The sequence below is a fragment of the Athene cunicularia genome, assembly GCF_003259725.1.
Source record: "Athene cunicularia isolate RWA chromosome 2 unlocalized genomic scaffold, athCun1 chr2_part1, whole genome shotgun sequence".
In the NCBI taxonomy this organism is placed as follows: Eukaryota; Metazoa; Chordata; class Aves; order Strigiformes; family Strigidae; genus Athene; species Athene cunicularia.
Genome location: NW_020799095.1, coordinates 87511142 through 87526681, shown reverse-complemented (window position 1 = coordinate 87526681; position 15540 = coordinate 87511142). Strand labels below are relative to the sequence as shown.

The window sequence follows — 15540 nt, the reverse complement described above, 5'->3', positions numbered from 1 at the left end:
GGAAATGTCACAGATGTGTTCAAGATAGATGAGAAGGAGGAGCTGGGAAAATACTTCCTGGTCACCTTCACCTGAGTCCATGGAAGGTGATGCAGCAAATCCTCCTGGGAACCATTTCCAAACATATTAAGAGCAAGAAGGTGATTAGAAGCAGTCATCATTGATTTATGAAGGGGAAATCTTACCTGAACAACCTGATAGCTTTCTTCAGTGACATGTCTGGGCTGGTAGATGAGGGGAGAGAGTTATTTTTCTTGTCTTAAGTAAAGATTTCAACACTGTCTCCCATAACATCCTCACAGTCAAACTGGTGAAGTAGTGACTGGGTAAGTTGTCAGTGAGGTGGACTGAAAACTGGCTCAAGTGTCAGGCTCAAAGGACAGCGGAAGCTAGTCACTAGTGCTGTACCTCAGGGGTTCACACTAGTACCAACACTGTTTAACATCTTTATCAGTGACCTGGATGGTGGGATAGAGTGCACCCTCAGCAAGTTTGGAGATGATCCTCAAAGATACACGAGATGATTGCACTGCAGTTCAGTGGGATGTCAAGAGACTGGTGATCTAGGCCAACAGGAGTCTCCTGAAGCTGAGCAAAGGGAAATACCAAATCCTGACCTTGTGAAGAAAGAAGACACCAAGCGGTACATGAGCCAGCAGTTTCCCGGGCCAATGGAGGTGATCCTTCCCTTTCTACTCAGCTCTGGTGAGCACACACTTAAAGTGTTGTGACCATGTTTGGGCTCCTCAGTACAAGAGATACATGAGTGTACTAAAAAATACCCAGTGAAGCGCCATGAGGATGCTGAAAAGAATTGCAGCCTTTATGATACCAGCAGAGACTGAAGATTGTTTAGCCTTGAGATGGAAAAGATCGGGGGGAGGGAGTAACATTATTAATGTGTATAAATATGTGAGAGGAGAGAGTAAAGAGGATGGAGCCAGACTCTTCACAGTGGTGACCAATGAAAGGAAGGGAGGCACAAACTGGAAAACAGGGAATTTCATTTAAACATCAGCAAAAAACTTTTTCTGCTGTGAGCATCATCAAACACTGGTATAGATGCTCAGAGAGGTTGGGGAGTATTATCTCTGGAGATAACCAAGACCCAACTGCATAAGGCCCTGAGTAACCTGCTGTAGCTGTCTTCCTAGAGCCCCCTGCCTCTCCTCTTCCCCATCTCTTTGATTCTAATTAGGCTGGTTGTAATGACTGGTTTGTCTAACTCCCAGACCAAAAACTGCATTAAAATGAAGTTAAAGGTGAAGAACAGTAATTACAAGGCTTCTTAAATTAGCACGCAAAAGTGTTACAAGATAAAAGCTCTGCAATTTTATGTGGTTTAAGTTCAAGCTGAATATAAGATGTTGGCTCACACTGTACAAGGGATGAGGTTAGATGATTTTTTTTTTTTTCCTGGACATGAAGTCAGTGGAACTTGTGTCTTGCTGCCTCACATCTGTGCAGTTTCAATTTCGACAAAGAGTCAATGCCAAATAGACAAAAAATGCTACCAACACAGAAAATTAATGTTTTAATCCTGGCCCCCCAGTACTGATTTTTGCCTTGCTGCTCTACGGGAAACTGGATCAGAATTAATGTGTTAATGGCATTGCAGCCAACGATGGTATGCACTCAGTGGGTGACTAGAAGTAAGCACAGTGTTCTGTCACAAAAGGGATGGAGGAGAAAAACAGAATGACATATAAGTCTGATAAACATGGCAAAAGTACTTCATGAAGAGAGAATACATATTAGGATTGCTTCTTTTAAAGAAGTGATGACTATGCTGAAAAATACTATAGGCATGTTGGCCCTTAAAAATAGAATTAGACATAGCAGTTAACTTCTAAGAGGAAAAATATACACAATGTATGTTTGAATTCTGCAGATCACTTCTACAAGATATCCTTGAACCCAGAAATCTATTGTTTTAAAAAATCTTGGACATTTTTTTCATCAAATAACAAGAATGTCTACAGTTACTGTAAGTAGGATGCAGTATAATGGATATCAACATTTCTATCTGAGGATACCTTAAAATGGAGAGAGCAATGAACATTTTTTTTTGCCGATCTATCTTACTCTACTATGGCATTTTCTTCATGTTTTTCTGAACATGCTTGGTGCTGAACACAGTGGCAGTGGGTGAAGGGGACATTTAACAGGAGAAGTATAATAATTGCCATGTTATAAGTAATTAAGATTAAAGCTGACAAGAAGGGGAAAATGTCATGTTTCATTCCCTAGTTTGCGTACATCATTGAATAGTTGCCTATTCCGATTCATAAAAGGGCTGTGAGGCAAAACTAAATTTCAGCACTCTTGACCCAGGAGACTGCTGAGGGTTAGTTAAAAGGAATGTGGTTTAGTCTGTATAGCGGAGAAGTAGAACTACTCACCCAGCCCAAAGCCACGTTACTGCTTGCATCTGTCTGGCCACAGTTTAATATATAAAAAAATGCAGTCTTTCAAGTCTTCATTATCATCTCCTGTGCTTGATGAGCCACAGGCTTCAGTATCTCACCAGCAGTCTTCCCATGTCCCAAAAATTGTACTATTGACTACATACTTGTTAAGGCGGGGAGATTTGGTGCCTGTCTCACTCTGACATCTTACCTAGATGTACAAACTGAGTGGTGTTGGATCTAAGCTTGTGTGGGGTCCAGGCAGATTGTTGTGAAGCTGTCCTGCTATAACTGTGGCTCAGCATGGCGAGAAGAAATTTAGGGCAAAATATATGAGTGCAATAAGAACTCTCCAGCTGTGAAAACACTCACATGAGCATTGGAAGTGCTACATTCCAGCTCCCCCTTCAACCTCTTTTTTTTTGTATCTTATCCAATGACCATTTTTAATGCAAAATAGCTAAGCATTTGGAAACCTGACTATACATAGTATGAGATGAAGTACTTCACAAAGAAGGCTACAGTTCATGTTTGTGTTTTGAGTAGAAAGAACTAAGAGGACAGCAGGGTAATTGGGGTTTAAAAGAGCCGACGAAGGGGTTAAAAAAAAGAAACAGAAAAGTCATTTCAGAGCCTGTGGCAGCAGAAAAGGATGCGCAAAAGAGCATGAAAGCAAAGGGGCAGAAGAGCATGTCACAGCATTAATAATATTTTCTCTTTGAAGAGAGTTCTGACATTCTGTGGAGGTATTTTTGGCATCAGAGTTTTAATATGCATTTTCATACAGCTTATACACTTAAATCTTGCAGTATTTCGAAGTACTCTCCATTGCTGTGTTTATGAATGTTCCCTTAATTTAGAATGAAGTTGTGATTCTTCTCTAAGATCCAGCATAAAAATATGACTATTTATATCTGTACAGCTTTTTAATATTTGAGAAGTGAATTGCAGAACTTGTAAAAACATCCTGGTTAGTCTGTACTGGAGAACAAATTACTTTGCTTTTTTTCAGATCAGAAGTCAGATGCTACTGCTCGTCTGTACCTCTAATTTCTTTCAGAGGGAACACTTTGAGATACATTTTTTTAGCTTGTTCCTTTTGCACATATAGTTCTTGGATGCCTGTTAGAACCATCACCAGGGACGCCACTTAGCATCAGAACCTGTTCACTATAATTTGCTCAACACATTGATTGGGCATGGACCAGTAAAGAGTCACAAATTGTGTGAAACATAAATGAGTATCAGTACTCATCTGAAAACCTAAAAACAGATTCCAGAGGTGAAAGGACCTGCATCTTGACTCTTCTTGCAAATGTTTCAGACATCTAACTGCACATGCATCTGATTTGGGGTGATAAGCTAGGTTTATGCAAGTCACTTAAAATGAAAGTAATTATATGTCTTGCTTCAAAAAATCAAATACATTCTCCAGTACTTGAGGCTTTGCTAAAGTAAGCTTACGTAGAAACCTGTTTTCCCTTCATTCACAATCGGTCATACTCATGTCTAAAGCTTAACAAGTGAAATGATCAAGTTCCAGCCCTTTGTGAGTGTCTTAGTTTTTCCAACAATGAACAACAAATACATCCTCAGAATCCAAAAGAACAAAAAGAAATGAAAGCATACGCGTCCCAGTCATACCCGTTCATAAATATAACTTCAGTGTCAGTATCTGCAGCGTATTTTCCTCGAAGTACTGATAAAGCCTATTGCACCACCATACTTGAATACCTTAGAGGTTTCAACATAGTTGACCTTAGGGCATGCTAGTGAATCAAAAAGGCCTTACTGTTTTGTAGATAGAGAAGCAGAGATCCTTATTATCATGCTTAGGGTACATAAGAAACACCCTCCTAAATCCCCATTTATCACCATTTCCAAAAAGTTCCTGAAAGTCAGAAATGGAGACTATTCCATTGAAATGACAGAAACCAATCTGTTTTCCCAGACACAGATTCAGTAAAGGTATAGGCATTAGAAACTCAGGTATTCACACTCCTGTAACTTCATACTCCACTTTCTCCAAAATCTCATGAAGCTTTGTTCTTCCTCCCAGGATTCAGAAACAAGAGATTATAGATGGGTTTTGTTTAGAATTCACACACAACCCCTGTACTTGAAAAGGCAATGAACTTTTACATATTTAATCACAGCTACAAAACAGAAGGAAAACAATCCAGACCCATGCTAAACAAATTCACCTACCTTAGGGACAAACACAAGGCAGAGAGTAATGGTGCTGCAGAATATTATGACTAAAGCAACGATGCAGAACTGCACATTGGGTTGGTCCCGAGTAAGGAATGAGACAGCAGCACCAATAATACACATTATGCCCACGTTGTATACACTCATTCCAATGTACTTGCTATCATTCAAAGCAGGAATGCTGACATTTCGTGTCTCCCAGGCTAGGAAACACCCAAATAACTGAAATGGTAAAAGAAGGAAAAAAAGATTATAATTACAAGAGGAATTGGCTGACATCCAGAAAAAGCATTAATTTAAAACTGGTATGTTTTTGTAACTTGACAGATACAGGTGATATTACAATACAGAGATATACACCTACCTTTTACCCAGTATCTAATTACCTGTGTGATTTGTTTTGCTTGCTAAAACAAATTCCTGCTCTCACAAGAAAAATGTGAAACTTGGAATTAGTTACGAAGCGAACAAATTTCTTTAAATGCTATGTCTATGTTTTATACTTTTAGCAATTTTTAGAGACAGTCCTTCCTGTTTGTTTTCAAGGATTACAGTAAAGATATAACGTGCATTGTTCTTTTAGCTACTTTTAGCATCTGTTCTCAATATACTCTTATCAATCCAGTCATTCATTGTATGATTATCACTTACATTAATAAACAGCAGTGCCAAAATTCGTCCCATGGGAGACAATGTACAAATGTACAATGTGGAAAGAGCCACCCTAGTTGTTCAGACTGCAATTATAATGTCTTTTATTATAGTGGGAGCTGGTAATGGCCTTTCAATTGCAGTTGTCTAATGATTTCTGGCATAAAACATTCTTGTGGCAATTTTTTGTTTGCTTTTTTCTTGGGTGTATTTTTAAATTTTAGCCCCTTTGTTATTTGCAATATGCTTTTGTAATTCAGCAGGAGAAAGTCTTTAGTGTAAGGAAGCCATCTCCATCCCTTGAAATTTAATTAGATTTTTCTACAGCATGAACCACTGCAAACGATTATTTTCTTTCTCTTGCATTCCTCAGAAAAATTCTGTCAATGCAATAAAACCATAAATGAACTCAAGAAGTTGTAAATAGGTAATCCTGCCTACAGTCTAGGCAAAGCCCCATAAGAGTGTATGATGTCCTGGGAAGAATGACAGATAGCAGATGGTACTGAAGGGACAGGAAGGACAGAGGGAGGAACCATCACTAAGACCCAAGTCATTGTTTCTGTGTTTTCTAGCTTTTTCTGATCACACTGCAGGGACAGAGAAGGAGAAAGAAAAAAAGGTGCACTGCCATTGACACTGATACATCTCCTCCCAGACCATCACATTTGTCCACTGCTATGTCATGGAGATAATCTTCTTTTCTATACAACTGCAACCCATGTGGTAATCCAGGAAATTAGAAGTCTATTATCATGACATTTGGGAATTAATTGCAGTTGCCTAGTAAAAATTTACTCTCTGCTTTTTTCCTGTGGGAAAAACCATTAAAAATTCCAAAGGCAAATAGTTTGGACTAGAAGAACACTGGTTGCCAGTCAAGCAGAAGAGGGTTGGGAACTGACAGATTTATGTTTGCCAGTCAAACTCAGTTTTGGCCTTATGTGATTTCAACTGTAATGTGTCCAACAACTGGACATCAATAACTGCAAATTCCTTGACTATTGGCTTAGTTTTTGCCTCAACTAACAATGGCAACAAACCCAACCATTTGTTCCTCAGCTGTTTTGAAATCCCACAGAAACTCGCAGGCTGCAGCCACCTACCTACTCACCCAGTCACTGCTGAACTGCCAGTCCTGCCCTCCCATTGCTGAGCTTGTCTGCAAGATTATTTCATTCTCTTGCCTACAACACATATGCCACCCTGCCACATGTTCATGTGCAGACCCAGCTGGAAGGCTTTGGTGGATCAGGCACGTCCTCTCAGCCCATGGATTGTGGCAGGCTGGAGGTGCTGCTTAGTCCAGGCAAGCCTCTTGCTCACACAATTTCCAATGCTGCCATCACTGCCACAATGCGTATCAATATATGTAAGTGAGGTGGCTCTTCCCAGCAACAGCAGAAGCAGCTGCCCTTGCAATCCTTACCCAATTATTCCTTGGCACCATTCCCACCCTGTCCCCTCCACACACTCCTGCAGGACATGATTCTATCCAGGGCAGTCCGTCCCTTGCCTCCTTGTCCTTTTTTGTTTTACTGATCTCCTCTAGTAGGACTAGAGCTCACAACTCACCCCCGTTCCTTGCCTCTTCCACTACCCTTCCCAGCAGCCTAAGAAGTGCAGGATGAAAAGTAGTAGCTGCTTGCAGGCAGAGCATGGGGGGGGGGGGGGAGGGGTCAAGGTATTATGTAGGCAGATACCTTGAGCAGGGATGGGTCCCAGAGCCATTCAGGTAGGGCAACTGAGGTTGGTAAGCCATTTATTCAGTTGGGTACCTTTGTGTCAGAGAAGCAGCTCATCCCCTGAGATGTTTTCAGAGCCACTCAGATGAGCCACCAAGATGATACTTCCAACACGGAAGGATGCAGGCAGGACTCCTCTGCTGTTGGGTCTGGCACTGTGTACAGATGGAGCAGGGAATGCACTGACTCCTTTACAGGCTATGCAGAAGCAAATTGTCCACCATATGTACCTGGCTGCACTGGAGACCTTTTTTCAGGATACAAACCTATTCCTCCTAGACACTCCACCATCTCAGAGATTGTCTCTTCTGCACGCCCTACACTTGTGGTGCTGCACAGCTCAGCTACACTTTAAATTTACACTTTTCCAGCCTCTGAACTGGCAAACAGGCTGGTCTGGGCTGAGCTGTTTTGAGGGGCAAAAGGAATCCTTGTGTGTAGGTCTATATCATGTTTTTAAAGGGATGAGACCCTGATAAACTACGGAGAAGATTTCTATCTTCTCCTGCTACAATTAATTATTAATGAGATTTTTAGGGTTGTGCAGGTCATTCCTCACTCTCCCCCACTTCTCCCAGTATGAACAGATTCCCTTCCAAAAGCATTATTCTGGGAATACAGCCAACACTTAAATGAGGCCAGCACTTATTACAAATAATGGGCATGAATTTATAGCTGAGGCAGTTATAAAGCAATCTAAAATATCAATTATAATGGAAAAAGATCATTTGGACAATGTTGTGGGGGTTATGGTTTGGCCCATTCTCATTTATAATTGAGAACAGCATGGAAAATGATTAAGTATCTTCCAGATGAAAGGAAGATATTTATTTATATGATAACTAAATAAAGGGAGAGGCTCTTGCAGCAAGTGGGTTTCCTCAGAATTGTGGACTATAAATTTGAGTGCATTTTAATTTTTATTGGCATTTTGGGTAAAATGCTTGCCTCGAGAAGAGGGTTCTCCTTTTCTAAAAATCACAGCTCATCTTTGAGACTCAAACATGAATAACAGCTGAGAGTTTTCTGCAGTCTGCTGCCACAACAGCGGTGATTGCAGAGGTGCTCCTTGTTTGCTTGCTACAGGTGCCTGCAGGGTACCACGGGGTTGGTAAGATTTCTCCTGTGAGATAGAGCCTTCCTGAGTTAATCTGACACTTTGTTTTCCTTCCATCTGCCCTGTCCCCATTCCTGAAGCTCAGCCAAATCTGCACAAATGAAAAATTCACTTCTATGACTGCAAAAATCCTGAAAATCCCTAAAATGGCTTTGTTGAGTAATGGGATGTAGACGTTGTTAATGAAAGGTCCGGATTCCTGTGATTCCTTGACAAGTTTTGAATATGAAATTTATGAGCTCCAGTTAAAAACAGACTCTTAGTCCCCCAGTTCAGCTGCTCTTTACCCCTGGTACCTAAACTTTAAACATTAATCTTCCCCAGCTATGTAAATCATTCTTCTCGTTAGCCTTGAGACTGATGTGCAATTTAAGGACTGTTTGATATTTAAGGCTGCCTGCCGGGATATGTAATGCAGCTGTCTCTCCTCCTATTGCTCCTGGAGGGCTCAAGCTGGTAAAGGCTTCTCAGAGTGTGTCCTCCAGCTTTGGCTTGCCCCCCCCGCCCCCGAATACAGTGGCAGCCATCTTCATTCAAGACAATAATGCTGGTGATAACCACTGCATAGTTTTGTGCTTGGACAACATGGAACAATTCCAAATTTTGCTGGAGATGTGCTCCCTAGCCCCAGAGTAGAGGCTGTCTTCAGAAGGAGCTCTCAAACTTCTTTCAGAGCTGTCAGATTTTATGTAATGAGAGACTGACTGTCTTAATTACTTGGGCACTTGCGTGGGATGTTAGTTCTGATCTCCGCTGAGAATTTTGATTAAACAGTCTTTAGAGAAGGCGTGCATGTACACACCGGGATGGAGGCAGGCAGCTCTTAGCAGTGCTAATGTGCTAGATTCAGGGAGGGGTAGGACACATCTGTCCCCACTGTTTTATACCAGCTCGCTTGTTCAGCTCCTTGCTGGCAGTTACAATTCCCATCCTGAGGCTCCTGATGGATCCTACGCATCTCAGAAGGATGTTGAATAACTCAGGGCTATGCATTCTCCTATAGAAAACACTTATCTAAAAGTTAAGGAGCACAGTAGTCTACTGTCAAGTCTAATGGTCTATTTTAAGTCCCTTTGGGAATATCAACCAAAGACATATTGAGAATGTAACTAGGAAGGCTTCCTACATTGTTACTCATTAACTTAAAGCCTTTTCCCATTTTGGTCTACTAAATACTATCCTGTTGATGTAGAAAGTGTCATAAAATGTTGGTTTGGATTTTCTCTGAAGGTATGGGCTGCACAGGCAAGATTGGTTTGTTTCATCTTGTGTTTGAGAGTAGGCAGCTTCTGTTTGACACTGCACTGGTATAGAGTATTATCTTGGTAGCAGTTGATATCGTGGGTTTAGGCTGTGTTGTCAGTGCACCTAAAAAGCTGTGAGAAAAACAGTATCTGAAGACAATGAGATTATACCACTGTGACTAAAGATAGATTTCTGATCACTAAGAGAATTCTGTGTTAAATTCTTAGAAAGATAACAGGACTATGGAGAATACAATATTTATGTTTGCAGGCAAACTTTAGTTTTTAAAAATCTTGTACTAAATTGTGATAGCTAGGAATATAATAAAAGTGTTTCTAGCTGAAGTATTGGAAAACATTTAACACTGTTTTTCAAAATGCTACTAGTTCATTTAAAATCTTGCTCACCGGAATTGCTGCTAACCACAGTAATGATTGCTTACTGATCCACAACATATATTAATACAACCAAGTGTCTAATTTGCTATAGATGCGCAGATGACAGGCAGGAAATTATTTATCCTCCTATATTTCCTCTTGCCCTGTACTGACCTTAAACCATTTCGTCTATGTGTTTCATTTCAGTCATGTCTGTTTATACTTTGAACATGGGTTATGAGCAGTATTAGGAAAGAAAGATAAAGAAAATTATACTGAGGATATCAGGCAAGAGCAGAGAAATACCAGAGGAAAAGTCTCCAATCTTGTCAGAAGTCATGCTTGGCAATAACTAGAGGGTATGGTTTTGGAAAGATTATATATTGGACCAGGCTGCAGCTTTGCAGCTAATTATCACATTATAGTAGCACTTACTGAGCTCACTTGTGGATCATACATAGCCCTGCTGTGCTGTATGAAAGACCAAAACCAAGCCTTTGCTTCAAAGATCTTATATCTGGGGATTTTTTTGTTGGTTTTGTGGTTTCTTTTTTGAGTTGTGTGTGGTTTTATTTTTTATCCCCTACCTAAATTACTGGAATACTTCCCTTCCTGCCACCCCTTAAAAAAAAAACCCCACCCAGTTCTGGACTCTGGCCCGTAAGGACCTCTCAGTCTGAAGTAACTGGGAAGCTGGAGTTGTGGGGTTTCCCTACTCATGTTCATTCATTAAATTCAGATCATCACAGACAATATTTCAGTGAAATGGCTGCAGATTTTTTTCAATATGAATTTTCAAAACTAAGAAAGAGAAGAAAGCATTTTGATTTTTAGGTTTTCACTGGAGAATGGGGCAGTAAAAAATACCGAGCATTTCTCAGGAAGAAGCATAGAAAAGTGATTTTCTGTTTTTTAACTGCCAGCACACCAAGTAAAGGTATCTAACTGAAAGACAAACTATACCCTTGTAGGTCTCCTATCTTCACAGTCAGTAAAGTCTGATGTTACACCATCACTCACTCCCCTGATCTGGTATGAGTCAGCTGTGTATTTAGTTCATTTCCACAGAGCTGCTCTGGGAAGACAGTACTAAAGGGAAGCTTGATATTTCTACTGAGTATTAGGATAATAGCTAAATATTTTTTTTTTTTTTTTAATTGCAAGATATGATATTCAGCTATTCAGCTGAAGGGCTTTCTTTGTAAAGATCTTGGAAAAGTCCTTTATGTCTCAGGGCAATTGGTATGGTCCTGCCTAGGGCAAGATGGAAGAGCAGCTGCACAAAGCTATGGACATGCATCCAGATAAAATTTTCCACTTTACGCTCCAGCCTCCCAAATCAACAGGTTAATAAAATATTTTCCCTTTCTATTCTGACTGTATTTGACTTTCTTCTGTGACAATTCTGCTTATTCATGAAGCACATTATAGTGACTAAGTAGAAACAAATATACAATTGGTTATTAGTGAATATCATTTGGAATAGCTTTATATCATCTCTGTCATAAAATTACCACAGACAATCACAACACTGTAAAATGATCGAACATCTCTGATGAAAACAAGTGTATGCTACAATTTATTTCTGCTGTATAAAAATTGGTGCCAAGAGACATGTAAGGGAATACTGCAATATCTGCAACATTTCAAGAAAATATATGAAGTTTATTTATGGTCATAGCAGGGAAAAATTTATCCTACAAAACCATATGGTAACATGTTTTGGATGCTAAAACAGTGTCAATGTTTTATTAAAGATACAGCAAATATCTGGTACCACTATAAACTACCTTCCCCCACCATAAAGCTTAACTATCTTCCTCTGTAATGATTGTAAGATGGGACAGATGCGTTGGTGCTAAGCCCACCATAAATATGAGTTGGAATCATTCAAATTAATTGAAAAGGTAGCAATCCCTTCTGAGTAGTCTTTTCGATCATTAAGAGAATTAGCAATGAATGCAAGTAAATGTGTTAAAAATCCAATGTATTTTTAGAAAATAGGAATTTTAACATAGTCTGGAGACTATTCGATTTTTCTACACATAAAATCTATTAATTTGATAAAGAGATTAATGAAGAATAGTCATACTTTTGATACATTCTCATAAGATAATTGGGAGGGACTTGAGGAAATCATCTAGTGCAACCTTTCTGCTCAAAAACCAGGTTTAGCTGTGAGATCAGACCAGGCTGTTCATAGTTTTATCCAGTCTGGTCTTGAGACCCTCCAAGGATGAAGGGTGATCAGCCACTCTGGGCAATCTGCTCCACTGCTTCACTTTCCTTAGAGCAAAAAAATAAATTCTTTATATCCAGTCTATACTGAGTAAATACAGTAAAAATGAGGGGCATGTTACACACCACGGCTGTGCTGTTCATAAGCACATAATGCTGCTCATAAGCAGCTCTTGGGCTAAATCTACAGAGAGGGCTTAAGCACCTGAGGTGGTAGTGAGAAGCTACATCCAGTATCCAGCAAGGATGGTCAGGCCATCCCTCAGTATCATCTGTAGGTGCCTGAATGCTGCTAGTGCCAAAGTTTCTGCTTCTGTGCATGCTAACAGCTACCTGGACTCTGGCTGGGTATTTCCTTACTGGTGCCTGTCACACAACCAACTTCTGCTGGAGTTTGGAGAAGATGCATTTCAGGCTAGTGAGGACCATGTACCCCAGCCAATGCTCTCCCCTCCTGCCCACCAAGGCAAGAGCACCAAGTGCTGACTGAAGACTCTGACACTGGGCACTGACTGCAGCCCAAACTGTAAACCACGGTACTTAACTACTTTTTGCAAATCTGCTTTTCAAGTAGTGGAAAACAGTTCCATTAAAACATTGGAAAAGTAATGCTTACAGATTAGCTATCAGAAGCAAAGCAAGCTACTGGAGAAGGCAGCAGGGGAAGCAACAGGAATATTTACAAACAGCAACTGAAAGATGTTTGGGCAATGTGCTGTAGACAATCTGTCATAAACTTCCTAAGTGTAAGAAGCTTTCCTTACTTTAAAAATTGTTTTGGTGGTTGTGGAATTTAAAACAAGTAAGCAATGAAATTGGACAAAAATTAGACAGAGTGTAACAACAGTTAAAAAGAGGAAGTTCACAAAAATTATTATGAAAACCAAGTTCTAAAACACAGGTAGTGGAAAGGGAAGTAAAATACATAGTAGAAAATGAATGGCTAGCAGCATTAACAGAATTCATAAGGATTTTTAAAAATGTATGTGCAGAAAAAGGAATCCTAATAATGATTCATTCCTTGGAAGATGACAAATTCAACAGTAATGATGAATGGTAAGATATGCTTAATGAGTACTTTTGTCCTATATTTATATAGGAACAATGCATTCATGCCTTGCCAAAACAGTGAAATGCAGCTTATTCTAGCAGTAAGAGAGCTCTTGAAACCCCTGTTAAGACAAACTGTTGTAATCAGAGAGACCTGGTGACTTTCACGCAGGAGTTTTAGGAATTGATTTAGAAGTTGTCTGGACTGCTGGACTTAATTGTTGATATTTATTGGAATTCTGGGAAAACTCCACTTAAGATGTAAAGAGGCCATATGGGAAAAGAGAAAGTGGAATTTCTTCACTGATTACAGAGCTATTACAGTAATTTCTATCCTAAGCAAAAATGAAATGGCTGATACATGAACTCAGGCAATAAATGACAAAAAAAGAGATAGCGATATAATTCAACATGCTATTATTTTTTTCAATGAAATTGTAAGCCTGAATAAAGATAATCACATTTATGCAGCTTACTTGGATTTCTCGGTAATGTTTGTCTTAATACTGCACGGAATTGTTATTTAAAAATAGTATGTTACAAAATCAATACAACAAATTTAAACTGATTGAAATCTAGGTGATAGATTTCAATGTATAGCTATTAACGAGAAACTAGTGAAGAAAGTTACTGAAGATCGCTAACCTAATTCTGTCCCATATTTGTACATTGAGTTAAGGAGGCTATAAATTCATGGCTGAAAATGATGCAAAAGAAGCAAAGGTGAAGAATGGTAAACAATTAATAGATGCCATTTTCATAAAGCAATAACATTTTTAGAAAAGTCATAGAGATTTGGCCAAATGGGGTAGTTTGCCTAGAAATAAAGGCATCAGGTCATTTTTAGAGAAAGGGCGACAACATATATGCAAGACCCACCAAGGTTCAAGGTTTCGAAGTCAGAGCTAGAGAAATTCAACTTAGTGATTAGAGAGCCTCAGGAAGCAGAGGATTCCTCAGACTTCCAACTAAGGCTGAACATTATCCCAAAGATATATTTTAGTTAACTTATTAATTTGGCTTCATATATCAATTACGGAGTTGTACATTATGTCAAATATAGTGACTAAAACAGAATGCTGGAATATGAATCATTGGAAGGAATTAAATTTCTTATTCTTAGTGACCTTGTCTTTGCATCAGCTTTTCCTATCTATCTCCACCATGAAATACTGATGTTTCCATCTGTAGCAAGGTTAGATAAGGACTATATGTTAAAAACTGTGTATCAGATGTGGCCAGTAATATTAGTTATACCTTAAAACCGCCTCAGTTAACACTTATGGGGTAAAAATAAGATTTGATGTGCAGAGCAACAACCAAGATGAAAATACACCTTGGCCTTGAAAACCTGTTTCTCAGTAGCTGAACAATAGGTAACTGTAATAATATGTCACCAACACAATGAAACTTCCATCATATGTACACCTTGAGTCTAATGTTAATTAAATGCATTATCAGGAAGAGGGGAATCAAACTGTAGACAAGTCTAGTATGTGTGCTTAATAGGCAAAGTGTTCTAGAGTCCAACCCATCCTTAGTCTGGTATTGTTCTGGCTGAGATCAGAAAAATAATTCACAGCCCTCAGAAAAATGTTACTGCACTCACTAATAATGCACCACTGGCAAGTTTAAGATGGTGTGATTTCTATCATCCTTTGGAATATATAAAATAAAGGTACTTTTCAACCATGTCTATATCATCAGAAATCTAAAGCTAGACATACTGCAACTGATAGTCACCATCTACACACAGACAGACCTTGAACTTGTATGTAGCCTTTGAAGAGCTGAACCTGAGATTCTAGTAAGAAAAACTGAGTCCTGTGTGTATGATGGGACTTGGTCAGGGTCACTAAGACTAATACAACGACAGAGGCAAGATTTAGGATGGTTGTCTTCCTATTATTCTCTGGTCACCAGTCCTGAGGAATCTGAATCCAACTGAGAAGCCTTCGTGCAGTTGATAAGCACTTCCTCACATACCTTCAAAGGCAGTTGAAGAATCATGAAGCTGACTTTTAATGTTTGCTTATGTTAATATAGAAGGAACCTGTGCATCCTGGAAAGTAATGCCTTCCCTTATTTTGCTTTGCCTTCCCTGCCCTTTCCTGCCCTTCTGTGCTCTGCCCTACCCTGAGTGATTTATTCACTGCATCAGTACACTTCAAGTCATCAGAATGGATAGTATTGCTTTATCTTCAAGACAAAAAAGAAAAGTACTTTTTTAGGTTAACCTAATTTTTTGTATTCTCATTTTGAGACAACAAGACCTCACTGTAAATAATTTTAGCTTGAGTAAATCATTAAGCCATTTCACCTTAAATATAGCATTGTACTATAATTAGCAATAGTAGCTCTTTAGTATAAAGTATGTTAAATTAGAGATAAGTATTTTATTATTACAAACTGAAGAATTTCATATTAGATAAACCTTTATAAAATTATACAGTAACATGAGAAATTCTGGGTTTTGTTCTGAAGGTAAGGTGTGTGTG

At 39.2% G+C, this 15540-nt stretch overlaps 1 protein-coding gene across 1 annotated transcript in view; it reads right to left on the bottom strand.

The window, feature by feature from the left end:
* GABBR2 (gamma-aminobutyric acid type B receptor subunit 2) overlaps positions 1–15540 on the bottom strand; it is a 469556-nt gene that overhangs the window by 22441 nt on the left and 431575 nt on the right. Inside the window, exon 15 of the mRNA XM_026841737.1 lies at positions 4617–4841. Within this exon, the coding sequence (XP_026697538.1) occupies positions 4617–4841 (225 nt within the window). The remainder of the gene's footprint in view (positions 1–4616; positions 4842–15540) is intronic.